The sequence below is a fragment of the Cavia porcellus genome, unplaced genomic scaffold, assembly GCF_034190915.1.
Source record: "Cavia porcellus strain 051 isolate PalLab524CR breed Dunkin Hartley unplaced genomic scaffold, mCavPor4.1 scaffold_2, whole genome shotgun sequence".
NCBI classification, from domain to species: domain Eukaryota; kingdom Metazoa; phylum Chordata; class Mammalia; order Rodentia; family Caviidae; genus Cavia; species Cavia porcellus.
The window spans coordinates 20,267,598-20,293,330 of record NW_026947485.1 but is presented as its reverse complement, the minus strand read 5'-3'; the positions used below and the strand labels follow the sequence as shown (position 1 = coordinate 20,293,330).

Genomic DNA, 25,733 nt, shown 5'->3' with positions numbered 1-25,733 from the left:
TTTGTCTCTAAAGCATCCCAGTGGCTGCTGCCCGTGTGCAGTGGAACCCTAATGTCTCCCACCAACTCAACCACTTGTGATATAATAATCCCATTCTCATAGAAATGACCAGCTAGGAGTTTTAAGGTTGTAATCTTCTGTTTTTCCATTCTTTCCCCTAAAACCCAGTATTACTTTCCTCCACCTGAAAGAACCCAACTTTCCTATAGTTCTCAAGTCAGTATCCTTTTAAGAATAGGATGGCAGGCCCAGGATTTAGCTCAGTGGCCCAAGCGCCTGCGTGGCATGTGCAAGGTCATGAATTTGATCCTTAGTACAAAACAAAACAAAAGTATGGCATTGTGTTAACAAGATGACAGCTTAATGTTAATAACAATAGTCTGGAATCATTGAGAATAATTCAAATTCTGCTAGCATTCTAAGATTTATAAAAGTAAGGGATTATATGTTTTAGGGAGATTTTCATCATAAACAGCTTTGGTACTTACAAAAGTTTAGCCAGGTTTACTGATAATATTCACTTCTGGAAGCATTGCATTCATTTATCTGCTAGATACTTAGGTGCCCAGCACATGTTAAGTTTCCTTGTTATGCTCAAAATGTATAGAGACCAAGCAGTACAACCTAGTGTGTGTAGTATCAGCTATTTCTGTGCAGTTATATAATCATATATTTGATCAGATTGTAATGTACTGTAATTGCAATAGACATGTGATTTTGAGGGCTTTATTTTTAAAAAAAGATACCACTGTAATAAATATTTCCTGTATCTCCTTTCTTTCATTGCCAGTAATTCATACAAAATTTTCCACTGCAAATGAATTTATTTAAATTTCATAATGTCCCCTATTATGAATATGCTGTACTTTATTAAACTTTTCCTTTGATAAGTAATGTTTATTTCAGTTTTCTGAAATAAACAGTTTATTGTTTATTTCAAGGTTTTCTTCAGTTTTCTTTGTGTTTATATCTGTTTGTTCATTTCTTTCCCGAGCAGCTAAGTATATTGGGTAAAGATTAAAATCTTGGGAAGTCTGAGTTCTGATCCAACCCCACTAATTTACTAACCCTGTGAGATTGAATCCATCCTTTCTGATGTATAATCTGTAATGTGTAATCTTTTTACTGCTGTTGGTAACAAAAATAAATAAAACCTTCTCTTTTCCTCAGAAGTTTAGCGGGGAGCTGACTATAAAAATAGATTGTGTAGTTGAATTTATTCATTTGTATTTATATTCATAGATAAGGAAAGGTAAATGGGTAATATCAATACATTTTTTCCTTTCTGTTAGAATGGGATGACGCCTCTAATGCATGCCGCGTATAAAGGAAAACTTGATATGTGCAAATTGCTTTTACGACACGGAGCGGATGTGAATTGTCACCAGCATGAACATGGATACACAGCCCTCATGTTTGCTGCACTTTCTGGTAAAGTTTTAGCCCTCTATGTTAATATTAGTCACCTGTGCAAACTGAAGTATGTATGCTTTTTAAGATTATACACATTTCTATTTTAGTAATTTAAAGTTTTATAGAAATGGTGAGAATTGGTGGGGTTTGTGTTTGATTTTTTTTTTTTTTTTTTTTTTTGGTATCAGGGATCGAACTCACGATTGCCTGCTTGCAAGGCAGGCGCTTATGCCGCTGAGCTAAATCCCCAGCCCCTGTGTTTGATTTTTGAGACAGAGCCTCACTATGTAATCTAGGCTAGCCTTGAACTCACTGTGTATCCAGGCTGGTCTTGAGCTCATGGTGATCCTTCTGCCTCCCAAGTGCTGTGACTACAGATGTGCATCACCAAGAGATAGTTGAGAATTTTTTTTTTAAAAGATACAGTGTATCAAATAATTTTATAGTTATCTGGTGATATGTTTCTTTAGTGACTTACGTTAATTAGTTTTTTATGTTGACAATATGTTTTGGTAGAATAAAGGAGCTGGATCTGTTATTCTTTCAAGTAGTTCCTATGATATTTTATGTCTTTAGAATGTGAGATAGTCTGAACACTGCATTGTTGTGGTCAAACAACTGCTGTGATAGAACTCTACCTCACTGAAACTTATATACTTAATATGATCATACATTTAGAAACTTATTCCTACTCATATTTATTACTTGAGAAATACTAGGTTTCATAGGGTTATCTGTGATTATTGTAGTTCTTTAAGAAAATACACCTGTAATATAGTGATCATATTTTAAAAGAATAACTTACATTTTTATAAACCTGGAACACAAAAGCATTTCTGAGCATTGTATATAAAATATAGAATCCAAAAATGGTAACACTGACTATATTGTTTACCTACAATATTAGCCATGCTTTTATTGTAAATAAAATTTAAAAAATACAAATAAAAAATGAAGTAAACACAAGCATCTGTCTGGCAAACCACAAGGTTGTGAGTTTGATCTCCAGTACCACAAAAAAAAAAAAAAAAAAAAGAAAAATATTTGTTACATGTCTGATAGGATCATATTGCTAAATATAAAGAGTTCCTGTACAAAATTAAAAGACAAGTACTATAATATAAAATTGCACAGAGAACAAAAAATGTAACTGGATGATCAACATATAAACCATTTTTAGCAATAATCAAAGAAATTTAAAGTAGTACAATAATTTTTTTTTTTGGTCTTTTTCCTTTTTATCGGTACCGGGGATCGAACTCACAACTGCCTGCTCGCAAGACAGGCACTTATGCCACTGAGCTAAACCCCCAGCCCCTACAATAAATTATTTTACATGGATTTTACTGGCAAAGGCTAAGAAAATGATAGTGCCTAGGGACTTTTATGCACTGTTTTGGGGAATAGATTTCCAAGTTCAACCTTGCTAGACACAGTGCATTTAAAACATGTATGATCTTCAACCCAGCTATGATTTTAGAAGCTGTTCCCAAAAATATAATGCTTCACATTTGCAGAACTCAATGGACAATGTTGTTCACTAAATGTAGTTTAAAGTAGCAGAGTATCTATAATGATTTTATCAGTGATAGAATGTGAATAGAATAAACTATGGATGTCAAGATAGAAGAAACTCATAGAAGGATAGGTGCCCAAGAATTAATAGTTATTCCAGAGCCTGTCGGTATCAAGGATGAAATGGGAGTGGATATTAAAAAAGAAGACTTTATTCAGATGTTTTCTTTTGTCTTTCTTCGCTATTTTTGTATGATTGTTTTGGTTTTATACTAAGCATTATCATTAAGAAAATATTTTACTTTTAAAAGTGGTATTCAGTTATATACTATTTTTACATTGCCTGATTTGTTTTCCAGAAATAAATCTGTTTGTTTGCAGTAGTGCAGATCAAACCTAGGGATTTGCCACTGAACTACATCTCCCTCACCCCCACCTTTCTAAGTTTTTATTTTGAGACAAGATCTTGCTGAGTTGTTCAGCCTGGGCTCAAAGTTGTGATCCTCCTGCCCCAGCCCTCCGGAGTGCTAGGTTACAGGCTTGTGCCACTGTGTTCAGCTGAAAAATAGGGTTTTTAAGCGTGTTAGGTTCTGTCACAGTTTTCTTTCTAGTTATGATTCATAGTTTGGAAAAAATGAAAATACTCATATGATAGTCCTAAAAGTAAGTGTGTGGGGTGTTGCTAATTTGAAGAAGACGTTTACATTGTGCATTCCTTAGTATCGGCAAATCTATTCCCTTATCTTCCCAGGTAATAAAGACATAACCTGGGCAATGCTGGAAGCCGGGGCAGAGACAGACGTGGTCAACTCTGTAGGAAGAACAGCCGCTCAGATGGCAGCCTTCGTAGGTGAGCTTTTGCTGTAATTTTATAGTGATTTTGTTTCTGGAAAAAAAAAAAAAAAAAATCAGGGGCTGGGGATTTAGCTCAGCGGCATAAGCTCCTGCCTTGCAAGCAGGCAGTCGTGAGTTCGATCCCCGGTACCGATAAAAAGGAAAAAGACAAAAAAAAAAAAAAAACCAAATTGCAAATACTGGCATGTGCTTTTCTAAATAAGCAGATACAGTCCACTCTGAGTAATGTAGTAAAATACCTTGTGACACTTCAGAAAAAGTGAGTTTCTATTGTGAATTGAGCTATTGTGAATTTCTGCTTTGTGAGATCGAAAGACGAGCGGGGCCATTTTAATTGCCGCAGGGTGCCTTCAAGACTATTTTCTCTCTGATGGAAGCAGATGAACCTAATGTGTGAGAACATGAAGCCTGGAGTCAGCAATCTGGAGCTGCACTTCTAGCTTTACTACTTAATAGCAAGCAACTTAATGATTGTCACATTCAATTTCCTCACTATAAAATAATTGCAGGATTATTCCGAGGATTAAAAGAGATGATAGACTTAAAGGGCTTTATACGTAGCACTAAACACATGGTTACTGTTGTTAATAATAATTGCACCAGCGATCCAGTTCTTCTGTAGAAGGAATGTTTGATAATATTCAGCTGCTTCATGATCATATTTATCAACCGCAAACATTTATTTTGTGTGCCCGATAATTCTTGGCGTATGAATCCTATTGACATAATGTAGGGGTGGAGGCGAGAGTGAGAATGAACACTTGATCACTGCTAATGGGACTCATTGAACTGGCAGTTAAGAGATCCAGTGATGGAAAAGTAAAGATACCACCAGGGGTGGTGGCGCTTGCCTGTAATCCCAGCACTTGGGAGACCGAGGCAGGAGGATTGCTGTGTCTTTGAACCCAGCCTGTACTAGATAGTGAATTTAAGATGAGCCTATAAAGCGAGACTATGTCTCAGATAACTACAAAAGAAAAAGGAAAGATAGGAACATCTGATTAATTGGAAGTACAGTAAATGACCTTGTGAGGACCAGTGATATTTAAGTTTCTTAGTGTTCATAACCTGCATACCAAGTATCACGCTGGGTCACTTGGATACAGTGTTGACAGAGACATCATTCAAGTTTCATGCTATTTAGAGGCAAACAGCAAAGACAAGCAGCATGAAAGTATGAGAGAATTTGAGTTCCATAGAGATAGAAAGAGGGAATCTTCTCTCCTGCTGCAGCTGGTTTTGAGAGACATTAGAATACACAGTGGGAAATAGTCAAATGCAGACCATGGTAACTGTGCATCATTTTAAATGTTAGTATTAAATTTTCTTGAAACTGATAGTAGCTACCATTGATGAAGCCTGATGATCAGTCACCTTATGACAGCTTTGTGAAAACAGGTATTTTTGTTGTATTTTAATTTCAGGAGCATTTGAGACAGGTATGACCTTTCTGTGTGTAAGAAAAATGTTTTATCTCCCAACTAGGAACCTCACAGTTACCCTAAACCAACCTCAAAGCCACTTTGAGGGTGTCAGTACAGGGTGGAAAGAACACTAAACGAGGACTAGAGATTTGTGTGTTAGTTTATATTTTTTCCTAATTGGGATTGTGAGACCCATTCCCTGGGTCTTAATTTCTTGCTCTCTATGAAATAAAGAAGAATTAGGTGAGCTCCAGAGGTTTGGTTAACTTTACAATTTCCGTTATGTCTATGACTAAAAGAAGAAAAAGTAGATCTCAGATGAAGGTTAACTTCCCCACAGGCACAGTCTGGAAACAAAAGGGCTTGTTCTTTAAATTAATGTGCTGCTCTTCTTTCTTTTGTTCACAGAATAACTAATCTAGGACAGAAAATATTCACATTCTAAAGTATCTCATTCAAAAATAAAAATAATGTTTTCATTACATTTTAACTAGTTAGCAGTTTCATAGATGGAAAGTTACATTGCAACCTTTCAGTTAAAATTACGTTTTCTATATAATTAGCCTTTTACAAGAGTCATGCTTCCTTTTTTGTTTCTGTCAAGTGGATAAGTGTATGCATCGTGTATACATGCATATACAAGATGTCTGTCATTATAAAAATGTAATCGTCTTTTTCATACGTTATAAATGTAAAAAACTTTTAAATTTTCATTGTTTTAGTAATGTAATTTATATAGGTGAATTTTGTCTTATCATCCAAATGATAGTCTCGTGGCAGGTATTTAAATTATGCATATTTAAAATAATTACTCAATTGCATTCTTTATTTTTACTCTATCCTATGTGATTCCTTAATGGGATTTACTTGGTCAGATCTGTACCTCAGCCCCACTCCCAGGGCACATATTTGACCATTTCATCAATCCATGAAAAGGTGAAACCCTCCTGACTGATTTTTGTACATCTGTTTTTGCCTTCTTAGACTAAAAGTTTTTTTCTGCTTCTTCCACTTCCTCAAAGCCTGTCACACTTCTGTGGGCTTTGTATTTTTAGTACCATTGTTATTAGAATGTCACTGACAGCCTGTTGCCTGGCTTCCAGCAGTCTTGTCAACCATGTGATCTCTTAGTCATCCTGTGACACTCCTCTGCCCTTTCTCTCATCACTCTTGGGAGTTCTGACCTCATTTAGATTTTGTTGTGAGAACTTCTCAGATGAGTAGGCTGATGGTTTCTCATCTTGCAGTCACTGTGACAAATACCTAACAAAAATCAGTTTAAAGGAAGAAGGCTTTATTTTGGCTTACTGTTCCAGAGGGCTTAGTCCCGTAGTCACCTGGCTGCCAGGCAGAAACATCATGGTGGAAGGGGATGTGGAAGACTCTGCATCTCACAGCAGCAAAAAGGAAAGCAGAAAGAGAAAGAGAAAAGCCAGAGGGAAAAGGAGGGACAGGAAACAGAGACACCTTTCAGAGCCCAAGCCTCCAGAACCACTTCCTCCAAAGGGAAGCTTTCTAATTGCCCATTCAGATGGACTTATAAATAGTCTAATGAAATTAATTCATGCACAGTTGTAAATTTACACACACAGATGCCTGTGTGATTTTGATACTGTCATGGTCATAGCCCATTTATGTTAATTTGTTCAAGATAGTCGTGATCATTTTCTAAACAGCTCATCTTGGTTTATTTCAGATTTTTAATATCGATTGCTAAGAAGGCAAATGGAACTTTTTGGGAAAGAGGAAGGGCCAACCTGCTATGCCTCCCCACCAAAAAGAACTAAAAATCTAATGTGGTACTGAACAGCACCATGGCATACCTAAAATAATATTCAGTGCTCCTAAATTCTCTTTTCGAATCATAGGTAGTTCTTTCCTTTGTTTCATTCTCCATCCATACCTTTTTTTCTCTCTAGCAGATAGATTTCTTAGATTTCTTCGGCTTCTTTTTCATAATGATTTTTCTCTCTGAATTATCCATTATTTTGAGATTGTCCAATTGATCTGCAGTTATCTAATTTAGTTCCCAGTAATAAAATGAATTACCTCTTTCTATTTGTTTATTAATTTTTAATGTTTGAATGTTGTCTTTTTTTGCCCCCAATTCTGGTAGTGGGGATTGAATTTATGGCCTTTAGAGTCTAGGTATGAAGTCCAGGCTGGCCTCAAACTCAAGGTCTTCCTGCCTCTGCCTTAGGTGCTGGGATGATAGGTCTGTGCCATCATACCTAGTTCCTTCTGCAGATTCTTGAAGGGCCATCGTTGTTTTTGCTGTAATCATCACTGGAGTGCTTCTGGAGCTCAGGATCCCCAAGGTGCTTTATCTCCTAGGCAGCGAGCCAAGCCCAGCTGGCAGAACAGTGCTGTGGTCTTAAGACTCATGGGCCTAGGGTCACCCAACCAGCTGAGGCATAGGGAGGAACTGCCCTCTGCCTGTGCTCCCAGGTTCTCCGCAGGCCAAGCAGAGCCCTCTGCCAGCCACATGGGCAACGTGCAACTGGCCACAGTGTGATGCCCCTGTAGGTCACTTGTTATCCCAGGATCAAATGGGCACCCCCTACATCATACGCTTGTGGCCTGGGCTCCGTGGGGGGCCCAGGGTGGATGAGTCTCAGGGAGCAAGAGCCACAGGGTTGTCCCTGAGCGTCCCCTGTCACTCGGCCCTAGGCAGGCAGAGGAAGAAGTCTCTGGAAGGCCACAAAGAGCCCAGGTGTGTGCCCTGCAGGTCCTGCCTGCCTGCAAGAGTGGGTGTAGGGAAAGCCCAGGAGAGGAGGCAACGTAAGCCGCTGCAAGGGCACTAGGCCACCAGGCCATACATACACCAGGGAGGGGTCTGCTGGTAGAGCCATTCCTAACCTGAGCGCTGCCCAGAGAAGCCACTGAGAGGTGGGTGAGAAGCAGTCATGCAGATTCCAGGCCGTGGGAGCCACAGCCCTTTTCTGTAATTCATTTCTCAAGTTTAGGGGAAGGGATATTTTAAAATACTAGTGGTAATTATGATAAAGCTACTTTATATAGCGTGTATTTAAATTATGTAAAAACACATGTGCACGTGATTTAGAGAAGCATGATTATCATTTTTATGGGGGGAAGAGACAAATTGCAATCAATTCTTATAAATTACTTTTGGGATCAATTATAACTTGAGTGGCTTTTTAAAAAATCGTATATTCTCATATGTATTTCTTCTATGTATTAGATATTCTGTGGGTGTGTGTGTTTGTGTGGTACGGAGGATTAAACCCAGGCTCTGCTAGCTGTACTGCATTCCCAGCCCTCTTTAAGTCTTATTTTGTGACAGCATTTCTCTGTGTTGCCAAGTTGCTCAACCTGGGCTTGAACTCACAATCCTGTTACCTCAGCCTCCCCAAGTGCTGGGATTACTGCCTGCACCACCTCACCTGGCTAGAGTGTGCGTCTTGAAAAGATGACTCCATTTTTTTTTTTTTTTTTCATTTGTCTTTTTGAGACAGGGTCTCACTATGCAGTTCAGGCCGGCCCTGGAGCTCACCCTGGAGCCCAGGGTGGTCTCGCGCTCACAAGAATCCTGCTGCCTCAGCCACCCAAGTTTGCAGTTGCAGGCATGCGCCCTCAAAACACCCAATTTAAAAGATGACTCCTTTAGTTTAAAATGGTTAGCAGTCTACTGTAACTCTCTTCTCATTCTCTACTCTCCTTTCCTGAAGAATAAAGACAATTACATGTTTGATTCACAAGAAAATTGCAACGTAATAATACCCAGACAATGTCTTCTTGTTAACAATAAAACTACTACTGTTCTGTTTTTCTGTTGAAAGGTCAACATGATTGTGTAACAATAATCAACAATTTCTTTCCTCGAGAGAGACTGGATTATTACACAAAGCCCCAGGGGCTGGATAAAGACCCCAAACTGCCTCCGAAGTTGGCTGGCCCACTGCACAAAATCATCACCACAACAAATCTCCACCCCGTCAAGGTAGTGCGGTGTTGGTTGTATTCACGCTCTTTAGTGTTGAAGTTCGAACCACTTTTACCCGGGGTTGTGGTCATTTTAGGTTGCATTTTGTAGGCACAGAGTTGTAGAGCTCTCTCTTGTTCGTGGAAGGGGTCATGGAAGGGAGACCCTGGACTGAAATGTGGGGGACATTGAAAGAACCAGGGAGGAGGAGAAGGCGGCCTGGGCCAACACCCTGTCCCCCACAGTCAGTGCTGGGAGGACTGGCTACAGGGAAAGGACAGGCTCTCGGGTCACATAAAGTGAGACAGCCTTCTCAGGATAAGAGGTTCTCTGGAGAAGGAGGCTACCCTGAGCCCATGGCAGCCTACACTCGGCGAGTGTGTCTGGGCCTGGTGTGCAAGTCTAGTGTAGAGGATCCAGTCCCCCACATCTGCTGGCAAAGTGAGCCCGACCTGTGATCATGAGGACATTTCTGACACAAATGGCTTTGAAGCCTTTATGTGACACGGTTCCCCCAGGAATTAGATCAGATCACTGAACTTTCAGACCAGTATGTACATTTCAGATTGATTGCTTAAATGAAACTTCCAGATCTTGAGCTATCTCCACTAGCAACAAAGAGATGCAGAAAAAAATCTGAGTAAAATAAGACTTAGCAGTTACCTCAAAAAATGCTTAGTTTTTCCCTGCCAGGAGCCCCAGGGTCTGCCCACCCATGGCACCTGGGCTTCAGCCAAGCTGAGAATAAAGACAGGAGCCAGGTTTTGCGTAGTGCAGAGAATGTGTGAATTTAAAGACCTTTGTTCCCCCTTGGCCTGAGCATTCTTGTGTATGGTAATTTAGGTTGATTTGAAAAAGTTCTTTGTGTTTTTCTGATTCTACCTAGCTGTATCTTCAGATTTCAGTAAGTTTCTGGAATAATTTTTAATGGTTCCACCCATTAAAACCAGTTTCTCAGGGTACAAGGAATTATTCCACCCTTAGTTATCTTTAGAGGCATATATTTTAAGTAAATTAGATTAGGACATATTTATACAGGCAGTAAATTGCAAAGGTCATGCTGTTCACTTAAACACTTCCCTTTATCCTTGGGAAATAAAAGCTTACCAGTTGCTTTCGTGGTGACCCAGTTTCGTTGCTTCAGCCTTTTCAAGCTAGCATGATTCTTTATAGGGGATATTATTTTAAAATAGTAACAAATAGTCACCATTTAAAGTAAAACATCTTTTAAAGTAAAGGCTCGACCCAACACACAGAACTCCTTTTTATCAGGTGACATCTAACATAGCTACCTCCATGTTGAGGTTCAGTGGCTGCTGTAGCAATAACAATGTGTTTGTTTTCAAAAGGGACTTGGGAAATTATTTTGATTCCCAGAAAATAAAGGTCATCTAGGGGAAAAACAGAATCACAGGGGAAAAAATAGCAGCAGATCTGAGTCTCTTAGGCAGAAGGAAGACAGGTGTTCACAGAGTAATCCTGCCTTGGATTATTAAGACAGTTTTCAAGCTCAGAATTGTTGATTTAGCAGTTTAAATACCGTAAAGGGATTTGGGACTAGGGGTCTAGCCCAGGGGTAGAGCATTTGCCTAGCATGCATGAAATCTGAGTTTGAACTATAGCACCATTAAAAAGAGATTTAAAAAATAAGAATTCAGAAGGCTACTGTATGAACTTGTTCTAAGGTAACAGTTCTTTAGGAAATAAGATTCAGAGTTTTCATAGCAAAAGGAATGTATTTAGTTCTCTTTGGTATTTAATAAGGAGTTCTTTTATATTACTTCATAATCCTGCAGAGATGAAAGGAAGAAAATTGTACAAATAGTCCTTGTGTGCACCAGATACAGTAAACTTAGAGTAATGCTGTGGTTCTTTATCATACCTCTTTGTAAATATTTGCTTTACATTATAAAATAAATAAAGTCTAGTATCTCAGGTCAACAAAATCACTAATTTGAATTCCATCTCCATTTGAGATTTAAAAAAAATATTCTCCCTTGTAAGAATTTATACTCTGATTATAAATGCCATATATAAATAAAGTATTGACCAACGTTTATTTTAGTTAACAAAAGTAGATAATTAATAAGTAGATAATTAATGAGTCTCTGCCGTGAAATAGTTGATGCATGTTTTGGTAGGGGGAATAATCAACCAATTCACTAATAAGGATTCTGATTCTATTTACTTCAAGTCTAGTAAATTATTGTAATGTGCTGGGTTTTTAGAAACAGATTATATAAATATACTAATAGCAATAATAAATGAGAAACTTGAGATTTGGCTCAGCTTGAGATTTTGCACGAGCACCTGCCTGGCAAGTGTGAGGTTATAAGTTCGATCCCTAGTGCCAAAAAAAAGTGAGAATCCTTTTCTAATTTTTGATGGACAGCCAGTCTGTTACTTTTCCAAGTGGGTGTCCAGGCATGGGTTGTTCTTCAGCTAACAGATGATCTTTCCTTGTGCCTAAAGAGAAGAATGTAATTCATGCAATTGCTCTACCTGTTTCCTGACATTTACAGCCCCTGGACAGCTGTTTAGGGTTAGGGTTAGGGTTAGGGTTAGGGAGCACACAAGTTAGGGAGTGCTGGCTGCTGTACTTCATAATTCATGAATAGCATGAGGGCCTTCTACAACACTTTGTTAGCAAAAGATTTCTTGAATCAGGGTTCTTCTGTACTAGTTTTATAACTTAGATCTGTGACAGTGTCTTCTAATTTGCATTAGCACAGTAAGTATGTGATCCTCGGAAAGACTTTATATGGTCTTGAAATCAACTGAACCAGCTGCCCAGTTTGTACATGGCAAAGCCTCTCATGGGAAATCTGTTTGCTGGATTTGCTTTTAGATCGTGATGCTAGTAAGAGAGAATCCTCTGCTCGCAGAAGAAGCTGCTCTGAATAAGTGCTACAAGGTGATGGATCTGATTTGTGAGAAATGTATGAAACAGAGAGACATGAATGAAATCTTGGCTATGAAAATGCATTATATCAGCTGTATCTTTCAGAAATGCATCACCTTCTTAAAAGATGGAGAGAATAAACTGGATGCCCTGATCAAAAGGTACTGCTTTTATCATGTAGTAGATAATGTTTTACTCTGTGATGGCTGGTTGCGAATTCAACAATAAAGCATTTAGCGGCAATTGACATTATTGGGGTCACATATAGTTTGTAAGAATCAAGAGCCAACATTATACTCAGATTGAGGCGTTTACTCAGTTTCATCCTCTGGAGGTTTTTAGTGATGAGGAATCCGGAGGTGTGGAGAAGCTGATTAAGCGTGTGTAAGATCACATGCCCGGAAAGTGGCCACAGGCCAGAAGGGAGAGCAGATACGCTGTGCTGTGGGTTGCTGCTCTGGGTTCATAAACCATTAATGGAGCTCTCTGTGATACCCAGGAGAGCTGTGTCTTAGCCTTTCCTGTGACCAACAGAGATTAAATTTGCTTGCAGTTCACTGAGAAAAAGGAACTAAATTAGAAGCCTGTGACCCAATGAGACTTTTCATCTTCCTACAAATAACAGAAAAGGTAATAAGTAACTAGCGAATCTGATAACAGCATGTAGCTTTTCATGGTGGGGGTCACCTTTAGCTGGATGGCCCAGGCCTTGGATACCTGCTCCGGCCTGGCCCGACATTCAGTTTTGGCAGCATTTTGGATTGAGTCCATCACCATTTGAAAACTCAATGAAAAAAATCTTAAAAAAGAAAGTACTAAAAGCTAACAGGGTTAGCTAAGAGGAAATGCTTAGCCAGTCAACCTAGTTACTCTTTAAAAATATCTTTCAGCTTGTTAAAAGGCCGAGCTTCTGATGGCTTTCCAGTGTATCAAGAAAAGATCATTAGAGAAAGTATCAGAAAATTTCCTTACTGTGAAGCCACACTCCTCCAGCAGCTGGTGCGAAGCATTGCTCCTGTTGAAATTGTAAGGCTCCTTTTAAGTTAACTCCGTCAGTAAGACTTCCTTACCATGTCATGTATTGTTAAAGACAAATTTTCTTGAGTTTTTCTATTCAAAACATTCAGGAGGAAAGTGGGAATAAAACCAGGCGTGGTGGCGCATGCCTGTAATCCCAGCAACTCAGGAGGCTGAGGCAGAAGGATTGTTGTGAGTTCGAGACCAGCCTGGGCTACAAAGTGGGCTCAAGGCCAGCCTGAACTGCATAATGAGGCTTAGTCTCAAAAAGACAAAAAAAAAAAGAAAGAAAGAAAAATGGGGATAGATTAACCTGCTGAACCTGTTTCTCCTTATTCTTTTCCTCTCTCATGAGCCTCTTAACATTTTTGTAGCTGTCAACTAGAAATAGTATTTCCGTAGTAGGAAGGTAGCAAAATATAAGAGTGATTTATCTGCTACAGAATGGTTTGGCTACCTTGTCAAACTCTATCAGTTATTCAACCTACACCCAAACACTTTTCAAAGGCTTACAGGTCATGTCTGGCACAGTGGCTTAGAATGGATTAGGGACAGGAGCGTGATGACCCCTCTAGGCTCACATTCCCATCCCACACAGGTAGGAGGAACCAAAGGGTCTCAACCTGGATGATACAAGCCCTCGCAGACACCCACTGCCTGGTCACCTGGCCACGCTCAGCTGTGCGGGACCTGGGGAAATGAGTATTTGGGGCTTGTTTACTCCCTGCTGCTTAGTGAGGAAGTGGGGTGGGTGTCAAAGCAGCAGCTAGCAGTGCCTGCTTTGGGGGTTTCCAGCGCTCACAAGTGCTAACTCACATGCCGCCACCATGGGAGAAAACAGAAAAACTGAAACTAGCAGCCCAGGGTTCTCAGAAACGGCTCGTGCAGTCACTGTGGGGGTGAGCAGTTCCCCTTAGCCCCCCAAGATGGAATAGTGGAAAGGTTTAGAGAGTATGAAGACTAAAGTTTATCCTGATCCAAGTCATCAAGAAAAGGCTTATAGTAAAGTTAAGGTAGTAGTTGATACAGTTTAGAAAGACTTCTTTTTTAAAGACTCTGTTCATTAAGAGTTACACATTCTGCTGTCTGGAAAGCATCTGGAGTGCTTATCCTTGAGTGTCCCAGAAGGTCATTGTTTACTGCTTAGAAGTTTTTGTGCGCTGTAGGTTTTAAGCCTTGGAAATGTGTTGCCCTTTGCCTGTAACACAGCGTTCTCAGGGCCGGCTGCAGTGAGGTCTGCTCTGCTGCTTTCTGAGGGTGCTAATGCCTGCACTCACGGGTGCATCTCTTCCTGATGTGGACTCTAGGTGAGCAAGAAGTGTGAAGCACCAGCTCGAGAAGTCGTGCTCCACTGGAGTACACCATTCAAGATGTTTTGCTCTATCTGCTGACAGTATGCATTCCAAGTTTCAGGAGAGCAGCTCACTTCCCTGATCTCATAGCTTACATGGAAAACATCCTGTCTGTTTCCAGGCTGTTATCTTTCCATGAGAGGAGCTCTGGCACTGAAGCTTTCTTGCTTTAAACAAGAAAGTTCTTATCCTACAACAGGGACAAAAAGAGTTCTGTGTGGTTAGTTGTGTGCATCACTGTTAAGGTTTTTTTCTGAAGCAAGAGTCACGCGCATGAACACTGTTGTCCTAGCAACAATGTCCTTTAGTTACAGCTTCAGGGCGGGGGTGTAACTAAGTTAGCAAATGGGAAGCCTTGGCTTCTATCCCTAGCACTAAAAAAAAAAAAAATCACTGTCGTTGACTCTCCCATAAACACCTGATGCTGGTAAAAATTCTAAACGTGTCTCAGGCAGTTGTGTGAAAAATATTTGAACATAAGAATATAATTTTTGTGATATCTGTTGAGTGTATCATATTCTATTGATTGGCCAGCCAGACTCCTATCCTATCCGGTATGCTCCTTTTTAGGCAAAATAATACAGATTTATGAACATTTAATGTATTAGTAATAGTTCTCAAACTTTAAAATGTCTTGGGATTGCCTGGGAATGTTGGCAACTATGCAATCTGGAAACCCCTTAAATATTCCATTTGAAAACATACGGGCTGAAGGGTTGGATTTGGGTTCTCTGAGGCACGTCAGCATCTGAGCAGAATTGCTGGAGACCTTCTTTCCTGATGAAATGAGTAGCCTCTGCTGTCTGAGGCTTCACTCCACCTCATTTTCCTTCTCAGTACATCATACTTAGTCTAAAAGAGAGTACTGAGCACCTTAGTATGAGAAGTTAGTATTACTGTTATTATCCGTGTATTCAGCAGCAGGATAGTTTCAAAATGAATTTTACTTCTTGAATAGTCTAGAATTTTCTTTGACTATCTTGAGTTTATAAAATAGCATACAATATTACTCCCAGGTATTTTCTAAAGCTCTTGTCTGTAGTTAGTAAGCTAATTATAAAAGTAAACATTCTTAGGAAAAAGAAGCAAAGACAAATGAAAATGAAGATTTCAAAAGTGACAAATTTTTGGTTGGGAATGCATGTGTAAATTTGAAAAACTTGAAACAAAGAACTGTTAAGAGTAGATAAGAAAAATAGATATTCCGTAATTATTTTTGTTTACTCCAGATAGGTTTAAATAACACTACCTCAGGTAACTAACTAGTTACCCTTATAATTTTTACAAAATTTTATAAATCCTCTTTAATATTCTAACTTCAGTAGCCATATGATAATATTTTTCAGTGTTTTTCTTAATACTATGATGCAATTGGAATGTGTGTTTATTAAAAGGGAACATCTCAGTGATAAAGCTGATAATTTAACTGTTTGCATTGTAGACCAAAATCTAACAAATAATTTAAAATATAGGGTATTTAAAACACTTAAATGGCACCAGACTTTTACAAATTGAGGTAGTAAATGCTTCTGATATGCTGTATAATTATCCCGTAGTTACATGAATATTATCTTGATGTCAATTCTCAGAAAATTTTATTGTTTCTGAACAACGTTCTATCCTTTGGGTGACATCTCCGTGGTCTTCCATGGTGATTCAGAGGGTTTTCTCTTCTTCTTACCGCTCTAGGGTTCGGACCCCACTGCATTCTCTGTGCTTACCCAGGCCATCACTGGGCAGGTGGGCTTTGTGGATGTCGAATTTTGTTCCACCTGTGGAGAAAAGGGGGCAAGTAAGAGATGCTCAGTGTGCAAAATGGTAAGAATGGGGTTTGTTTTTTGCCGACACCTGGTTAAGGTTGCATGTAAGCTGAGAATCGATTATAGTCTGTCAACATAAAGTTGATGTGGGTTTTTAAAATAAGTTCTAATGCATGAAAGGATTGCATCTAGCACTAAAAAAGCAGTAAGAGAAGAGAAGGAAAAATGTAGTTCTGTGTCTTCTGCCAGACTCTCAGTGCATTTGCCACTTTCCTTTTGCTGGGAGAAAACAACCAATAATTTAAGAGGGGAGGTTTATTTTTGCTCACAGTTGTAGTGGGTTCAGTCCCTGGCTGGCTGTCTGCTCGGCAGAAGTGACACGCCGAGTGCCATGGCAGGGGAAAGCTGTTCATCACAGGGGCCAGGAAGGAGAGGGAAGGGAGGAGCTAGGAACAAGAGGGCACACATTCAAGTCCCCCCACCAGGGACACACCTCCAAGCTGGGTGCCTTCTAATGACTCATTCAGTTACTAAACTCAGCAATGAATCCCTCCATGATCCAGTCACCTTCCACATGTGTGCTCTGGAGGCGGCACATTTTATATCTGAGCCGTAACACCCAGTTTGTGTCTCCTCCATGGGAAGGGTGTTTGGTGAGCATGAGGAGCCAGGAGAGTCATTGGAGGCCAAGAGGACTGAAACTGAGCCAGATAGGAAAATGTAGATTAGGATAATTCGTTGCTATCCAGTCAGTTCTTCTGATGGTGACTTTGGTCATCGGCCTGCCTGTTAAGTCTGTAACTTTTGAATGGCACCAAACTCTATTTCCTAGAAACTACACTGCCCACTCTGCCAGAATTATTTTTGTAAAGGGCTGTTGGAGCCATTGAAGCTGGATACACGTGCAGGGCTGTGGCATGGCCCGGGCATGGCTGAACTGAGAGCAAGGAGACACCTCAGGGGGCAAGAAGGCCACAGCTGAGGGCACCTAGAGAGTTACTTCTCGGATAGTTTTCCTTAATTAGCATCATCTGTTGCTTGGAGGGGTCCTTGAGGCCCTCCCAAGGTCCTGCTCAGGTTTCCTGCATTTTCACTCTAACCCCTTCCTTGTTTGAATACTAAATAAATATGGGCTGCCCACACACATCATGTCTCAGCCACCACAGTGAAGAACTCTGCAGAGGGTTTTGATCCTCCTGGAGCCCTAAAGATCATACCACCTGTTTCATTCATTTGGGCCTTTGCCATGTACTCGTTTGAGAGATTGGCAATCCAGATGCAGTAAGAGGCATGTCTTACTGTGTATATCTGCTCATATCCAGCTATTGCACACATGCCTGTACCTGTACATTCACTTCATCCTATGGGTAACATTAACCTCCTGTTGATTTTAAGGTTGAAATTCTCCAACATGTTAAATGAATCTCATCACAATCTGCCATCATCTACTTCTGCAGCTTCATCGCTTTTCATTTCTCACTTCTCTAGACATCAGGTTCCTCCTGTGGGAAATGGGGCTGGCGTGTGTGTTGGGTAACTACTGCTGTACATGCCAACACCGTCAGACCTGTGCCGAGGACCACAACGTCGTACTCTTCCCCCATGTGCTTGGCCGGCCTCAGCTCAGGCAGTGGGGCAGTGGAACATGTTCTCATGACAGTGGCAGGGGGGCGGGTTGGCAGCCAGACACACACAGGGCACCTGAGGCGCCCTGTGAGACCACTGTACCCCCGCGTCCTGTTGCTCTCATGAGTCAGGTGGCCAAAGCCAGTCAAATCTATTTGGTGCATAACACTGAGTTCACTTGGGAAAGTGTGTGAACGCATCAGTGAGTGAAGATTTGGAGCCAGTAATATAATTCCTAACACGCGCACACACACACCCCACCCCACTCCGGGCTTGGCATATTTTTAAGGAGTTTTACTCCCATTTCTTTGCCACCCCCACTTACAAAAATACAAACTCACTTATTATAAAAATTTACTACTCTACTTGTACATATTATTCACCTTTCTATTCCTTTATTTTGTTCAAGATATTCCCCCCACTGGAATTCTTCTCCCATGTTTCTGTCTGTTCTGATCCCCAGCTAGAGTGAGCCACGGCCTCCTCGCATTTGCCTTTGCTCTGCCATCCGACCTGTAGTGTGCTAACATTCGTGCTCTACTGTAAGCTGCACCGTTAGCCAAGTGGAGGCTTCCTCCAGTCATCCTAGCTAACTGGGAGCCTGAGGCAGGAGATTTGCAAGCTTAAGGACAACTTATGTAATTTAGTGAGAGTCTGCCTTATATAATACACAGAAAAGGCTAAGGATATGACTCAATGGTAGAGAACTTGCATAGCATGCATGAGGCCCTGGGTTCAATTTCCAGTTCTGCAAAATCAATAAATAAGGCATATTGTTAGATATCTGCCTCAATAAGGCATATTGTTAGATATCTGCCTCTCCCCTATTTTACCCTATTGTAGTCCTTCCTCATATTTCTTCTTTAAGGGACAACTGTGCCTTGTCATCTTATTGATCCAATTCTGGTACATAAGAGATTCTGAGCCACTCCTTGGTAGACTGTCTGTTGTATATCTATTACTGTTTTAAAGTATAAGCTGAAACGTGAAAATCCAAATCAGTACACAGTCACGCACCATGGTTTATAAGTGTGGAAATTTTAACATTTTTATAACATACTTGGCTTAATGTCAGAGTTGAAAAATCTGCACCAAAAGTTCTTGAAATGAAAATAAACTTAGAATTCCTTTCAGGTAATATATTGTGATCAAACATGCCAAAAAACACATTGGTTTGCCCATAAGAAAATCTGTAAGAATCTAAAAGATGTTTATGAGAAGCAACAATTGGAGGCCGCCAAAGAGAAGAGTGGAGAGGAGAAGGGTACGTAATAGCCCTGCCCGCTGCGAGTGGGCAGAGGCCCGGGCTGGAGCCTGCGTGTCCTCTGCAGGGGTGCATGGATGAGACTAACACTGAACACACAGGGACTGTTTTCTGGGGACCAAGAAAGTGCTGGGGTGACCGACATACATGTCACACTTATATATGTCCCCTTTTTTGAGTCCCTGAGATAATTCATAGACGTTAATCAGCATGAATATCACAAGAAAATGGAGACTCCCGAGGAGTGTGTTTTATCCCACATTCTGCACTCTCATTCAGGAGACTGCACTGGAGTGTGAGAAAGGGAATCCTAATGGGTGGCCGCTTACATCCTGCTCCATGAGAATGGTAAGGTCGTTGAATGAGGAAATAATTACATTTTCCCTAATAGCTACCCAAAGAAGATTCAAATGTTGGAAGCCTTCCGATTTGTTAACATTTCAGAACTACAGATGAGATTACGCAGTATATTTACAAGTTAGAGATTAGACTGCAAATGTAATGTGCAGATTCAGTTCCTGCACAGGTAAGAACAGTGAGCCCTGGCGTGCTCAGGCGACTCCTCTTCAGACACAGTGATTCTTACCGCGGAGAGGAGAGCACCCCCACCCCAGGGGATGTGCCTCGGCTTCTTGGAGGCCGTGTGTACTTTGAAAAACTGACCTTGGAGGCCGAGCCTGGGCACTTCAGCTGTACCCTTCAAAGGATCTTGTCTCCTTTACAACTTGGTGGAGAATTCATTCATAGTGTGGCTGGGTAATTTGTACCCAATTTAACCATTTCTCATTGAGAGGACAGCCAGACTTTGACTATTAAGGCTTCTGTTCTGTGAACTAAGCCTTTTTGTCCAGTGCTAAGGACAGAGTGGCAGCTGTTTGTATCCTAGCAAACCATCAGGAAAGAAGAGAAAGAACGGGGACTCCCAGTGAAGCTTCAGCCGTGTACCACACACCACTCTAGACGTTACAAACACCCTTTTCTTTCTTCAAAATGTAGGGTGGGCTCTACTGCTGAGACCATTTCATAGAACATGGTGAGGCAGGGAGTACAGGCAGTTACCTACACAGGACGCCAGGCTCATTGAAAGAGGGCTGTATCCAAACACAGATGTTGTCCTCAAGTCCCAGACAGTCATCTTGAGGTAGAGGGCTGGCTTTGGAGCAGAGGCCCGAGTCCTGGGTGCAGTGCGCATTCTGCTGTTGCACAAGCTGTGAAACTTGGAGCAAGGAATCACTCACTCCTCATCTTCTCCATTTGTAAACCAGGGAGGGTGATGATCTACCTTCGGTAATGAGAAAATTAAATGAGTTAATACGTGTGAAACGTGAAAGTGTCTGGCACATGGTAAGAACGAAATAACCTACTTTTATTTTCCTTTTCTGTCAGGCAACAAATTGGATGTCAACTCTAGTTGTGCTTATGAAGAGCAGCCAGGTGCCGAAGTGGGTGTCTCTCGAGAGGAGCCCAGTCCTGAAGCTTCTGTGGAAGGGGAGAAAGAGCCTGCTGGCAGCGAGGCTGGGCTGGGAAGTGCACAGGACGCACCTGCGGGTCCTCAGGTCCCTGAGGAGTAGCAGCGCAGCTGGTGCTCGTGTGGACGGTCCCCACCCTGGCAGGCGCCAGGGAGCTCACACACTGTCCACACCGCCTCGCCGCATCTGCATGGCTCCGGGTGGGACTGCACATTGCATAGGACAGAGGCTTCCAGCAAGGCTCTGCGGACCATGCCCTGATTTCCTGCTGATTTCTGTTCTATAATTGGACAAGCATTTCTATAGAAAAATGTTTCCTTTTAACATACAAGAAAAACATTTCTTAGGCTGAATTCCCTTTTTGAGGCTGGATTCCCAGCAGCTGTTCTCAAAGAAAATAAGTACAGACTTAGGGAACAAAAGGACAAACAGAAAAGGTTTGACAGAGATTTTTCAGGAAAGAAAAAATTTTATGGCCACAGAAATGAGTTATTTTTAAAAAATCATAACTTATATGTGAATAAAATGTATATCATAGCATTTATAGTAGTGAAGTTCTACTTACTAGGTGTGATGAATTGAAGAAAAGCTGTATGTTGAAAAAGTTCTTTGCCATTGCTCAGCCAAGTGCAGTTCTATGTGGGAAGTGTCCTGAGAAGTCTGAACTGTGTAGTTTCTGCAGTGAAGTTCCCTACAGCGTCTGTACCTTCAGAAATTCAGCTTCCTAGGAAGGAGCTAAGGCATCCAGTAGCTAAAGCTGTCTGAGCATGTGCCTGAGACACTCCTGTACACCACTGATTAAATGCTGGCCACACATGCTATATATATATAATTCTTAGGAAACTGTGCCATACTGTACCTGACAGATTTTATCTTCCTGCAAGCTTTTTATGGAACTCTTCCTGTCCAGAAACTGTGGTTTGTACCTGTTGTTTAGAGAATGTCCTGCCCTGTTTTTAGCGTATGTGATATTTGAACAGAGCTTGAATGTGATTTCTGAATATTGTGCTGTCTCAATGTTTCTTGTGTTGATTTTTAGATGACTCACACCTCGTGTAAGCAGCTCATCATGTTTTATAGTTTGTTGTTAAGAGGTTGCACATAAAGGGAATATAACAAAGGGAAATAGCAAATAATGCAGAAGTAAATATTATTTTAGTATCTGCAGTTGCAGATCAGAATGGCTAGAATTCTCACCTGACCCTGCTGATCATTTATTGGTTGATGTTGTAGTCCTGAGTATGAAATCCACAGGGAGGCTAACAGACTGGCAGGCTTCTGCTGGGACTTTTTACTGTCCACAGATGTTAGCGTTTCCATGTTGCAGGCTGTTAATCTCCAAAACTGGAATAAGTAATGCAAAAAGAATGCCCAGAAAACTCACTGTCACCATCCAGATCCCAGGGTCGCTAGCCAGCCTACCGGAACCAGCACCCTGTGTGGCCAAGAATGGGGTGAGCAGGAGGAGAAGCATGACAATGACATACACATGCACAGAAAATCATTACAAAACAGAGAACTCTGCTGTAAACCATGTTTGTGGGAGAGAGGCACCTGGGAGGACTCTTTTAATACTTAAAGGTGACTGACACTACAAGAGGTACTTTGATCAATAAATTTATTTTGCCAAGGGAATCTTGGCATAATAGATGAGTTCAAACAAAATCACCCATGGAATTCCCCCTTGGTTCACTGTTTTTTTGTTTTTGTTTTTGTTTTTGTTTTGGTATCAGGAATTGAACTCAGAGCCCTACACTTGCTAGGAAGTTGCTTGTTCCACTGAGCTATATCCACAGCCCTCAGCTCATTCTTAACACTAAATTCTCTCACAGACAGGGTGTGTGAGAAAATCAATGTACGGCGCTTGGGGCGAGGTGCTTGTTTGTAAGAAAGATGAGAATTGTAAGACGTAAGAATGTAGCCTGCTCAGAAATGGAACTCACAGTCCACACAATGACATGAGCCAGTTCCTTAAAATAAATGTACACTTGCATGTGTGCATCTGTGTGTTGTCTGCCTCTAATAACCCTAATACATCAGATATCTTGATGAGTTTGTTATTAAAAATGATCTACAGAGCTGGGGATTTAGCTCAGCAGTACAGCATCTGCCTGGCAAGTACAAGGCCCTGAGTTTGATCCCCAGTGCAAAAAAAAAAATCATATACTATGAGGCCTACTCAACAAATATTTCTCAGTTCTGGAAGCCAGAAGCCCAAGATCAGGTTGCCATCAGGATTGGGTTACTGGTGAGACACCTCTTCCCAAGTCACAGAGGACAGCTGTATCCTCACTTTGAAGAAGGTGAACAAACCCTCCAACCTCTTAAAAGGGACTGATCCCATTTGAGGGGCCTTACATTTATGACCCAGTTGCCTCCCAAGGACACCATGTAGGGATCTTATTTTAGTATATGAATTTAGACGGGACACACATTTAGTCCACATAAGTACAGTCCCTAAGGGGTACAGTCCCCTTAGGATATGATATATGTAACAGCTAACACATATTGAGTACTTAATTTAAGAAAGATCTTTGAGACTTTTGTGAAGTCATTGTTGATTGTTGAACAAGAGGAAATTGAAGCCTAGAGTGCTTGACTCACTTTTCCAAGTAACAAGTAATAGATGTAATGAAAGGTAACTAATAAGAGTTTTAGCCAGAACCTCTATACTTATGTATATTAGCATTTTGTTTACTAGTCATGCGACCTCCTGGTGGGTCCTGAAATAAATATGCTTTCACCTAAGCCAGTCTGAGTGTGTCTGTCATTTAAAGCAAAGAATCTAATTTAAAATGCTCTCACCGAATGGTGTGTTACATTTTGGAAGAGTTTTAGGTAACTTATGGGCTATGTCTTCTAGTTTGTGTTTATCCGAAATGGTATTTAATATAATGTTTCCCAATCATAAACAGTCGTTCATTATTGAATAAACACATCCAGTACTGAAGAATGCACTTGAAAGCAAATCTTTTTCCTCATGTAAGTGGGGCATGATTCCATTAGTTCTCTAAAATGAATAATAAGTGAAATCTTTCAGACTTTTTTCAAATTAGAGCAAGTCTCATTCTTTTCATAAAGACTATACTTTTTTAGTAGATAATCTAGAAAGCATAAAATCTCATCTTTAATTCATCACAGTCTAATTAAAATATACTGCTTATGCAATTTACGGACTAGCTTAAATCTGATCCCAAATATGCCATTTTCCCCATAAAGTGCATTGTGGCCACCCAGTATTACTGATATCTCTGCTTGTGTTCAGCTCAGGATGAGCAGCTTTGGTCAGTTACTTGGCCAGTGGTTGGCTGTCATTACTGGGCTGGGCGCAGGGGCATGTCTAGTACTGTTGCTTGAACAGTGACTGGTTCTCTGCTGCAGGTGGTATGGCCTTGCTAAGGAGCCTTGGGAAACAATGCCCTGACTCTCCTTTAGAACTTAAGAGAGATTCTGTACAGCACCATAGATCAGTGTGAGTTATGTGTGAGTTACCTTCTGCATCCAGGATGCAGCGGAAGGGGATGGGTTGATTCTTTCTACCACTATGGTATCATTCACAATCGCTTTTGACTCAGTCTCAGACACACTCGTATAAATCACAGACTCTGGCTGTGCACAGAATCCTAAGCACCCACAGGTGAAAGGATGTTACTGGGTTCTTGGTTGATTACATTTTCTAAGCTTTCATCTCTGTCTATTTTGATGTCAGTCCCACTATCACAGTGTGTTGTGCTCCCCACACAAGGATGGGATAGAGAGAGATGTCACTCTGCCTTGTATAAGCATTTAATCCAGCCCCTTAGTTGGGGGAACCAGCAAGGTGTTTGAGTTAACTTTAAATATCTAGGTTTTCCCCTCAGAGCCAGGTAATTTCCAACAGCTTGTCTGGTTTCCTTTTTCCCTTGGTATCCAGTGTCTGGCTAGGCCAAGTGCAGATTACTAGTTCATCTCCAGAACTGACAAATGTCTCCAGATGCAAGGAAAAACAGGTCCCTGGATAAATATAAATTATGGTAGAATGTTACACAGCACTGAGAATGACAGAATTCTTGCTACTAGCAAGAACATGGATACATTTTATAGTATAGAGAGAAACCAGATGTAAAATATTAATCTATTCTGATTTCATTTATGTGCTTTCTACATTAGGCAGGATTAATTTATTGACTAGAATTAGGACAGCAATTATTTTGGAAGAACAGTGACCAGTAACAGGAATGGGTGCTCTAGTGTTCTATTTCTGGATGATAGGTTCATGAACAGATGACCCTATTCATTTTTTGAAAATTTGTTAAACTGAACTCTTATGATCTTCATCCACTGCTATATACATATTTAACTTCAACAAAAACTTTATAAAGCCTACACTATAGGAATTTTTTCAGTATTGGTGTTTCTATGTATGTTTAAAAGATTCAAACTAGCAAAATAAGTATATAGTATGCTAACATAGCAAAATAAGTACATAAGTCACAAAGAAGTTTAATACACGGCTGAATACCAGTAGGATTTCTGGAAACACCAGGGCGTTATCTCAGTGTAATGGTGAGCATCCGTGTGGTTTCCAAGCCTTTCTCTTCAAAGTATTTTTCCTCTCGTGTGGGAACTGTGTCCCAGTTCATGCTGGTCCTAGTCATCACTGATCTCTTCAAGGACCTCACAAAAACAGCATCTTCTGGGTCATCAAACACAGTTCTACAAGGGTAGCAATTATGTCAGAAAAGAAAATCAATTTGAACAAGCTGAAATTTTTCTTTAAATAAATACTATATTTCTTGTATTTGTAGTTTAGTACCACTATTGAATAATTTGGAGACTCTACTGACAATGACTTTCAGGCTAAGTAACATTGCTATTGTACATAAGGTTTATGTTTCAAATAAAGTATCTGGATATATTTTGGGATCTGCTGTTAAATTTGACCAAAATGGTCTCATGCTCATGCATATACTTTTGAAAATGATGTTAAATGAGCTGATTAAAATATTTTTGTTATTATGTATACCAATATAACTAGTATATTCTATTATAAAGTTTTTGTTCATATTATACTTTATAAATTTGCATGGTAGTATTTTTCAACAAATCAAAGAATGTTGAAAAATGCAACTATTAAAATGACTTTTAAATTCATCAATATTCATGATTTCAAAATACCTCCCTTGGTTAATGAAGTGCTTGCTTTTGAAATGC

At 40.4% G+C, this 25,733-nt stretch overlaps 2 protein-coding genes across 2 annotated transcripts in view; one reads left to right on the top strand and one right to left on the bottom strand.

The window, feature by feature from the left end:
- Window positions 1–23,288, top strand: part of Ankmy2 (ankyrin repeat and MYND domain containing 2) — a 38,311-nt gene extending 15,023 nt beyond the window's left edge. The window contains exons 3-10 of the mRNA XM_063239062.1: window positions 1,293–1,431; window positions 3,680–3,778; window positions 9,008–9,168; window positions 11,999–12,213; window positions 12,943–13,078; window positions 16,111–16,239; window positions 18,942–19,071; window positions 20,458–23,288. Of these exons, the coding sequence (XP_063095132.1) occupies window positions 1,293–1,431; window positions 3,680–3,778; window positions 9,008–9,168; window positions 11,999–12,213; window positions 12,943–13,078; window positions 16,111–16,239; window positions 18,942–19,071; window positions 20,458–20,642 (1,194 nt within the window). The 3' untranslated portion in view covers window positions 20,643–23,288. The remainder of the gene's footprint in view (window positions 1–1,292; window positions 1,432–3,679; window positions 3,779–9,007; window positions 9,169–11,998; window positions 12,214–12,942; window positions 13,079–16,110; window positions 16,240–18,941; window positions 19,072–20,457) is intronic.
- Window positions 23,289–25,034: 1,746 nt separating this feature from the next.
- Lrrc72 (leucine rich repeat containing 72) overlaps window positions 25,035–25,733 on the bottom strand; it is a 65,894-nt gene continuing 65,195 nt past the window's right edge. The window contains exon 9 of the mRNA XM_003469833.4: window positions 25,035–25,235. Coding sequence (XP_003469881.3) covers window positions 25,070–25,235 — 166 coding nt within the window. The 3' untranslated portion in view covers window positions 25,035–25,069. The remainder of the gene's footprint in view (window positions 25,236–25,733) is intronic.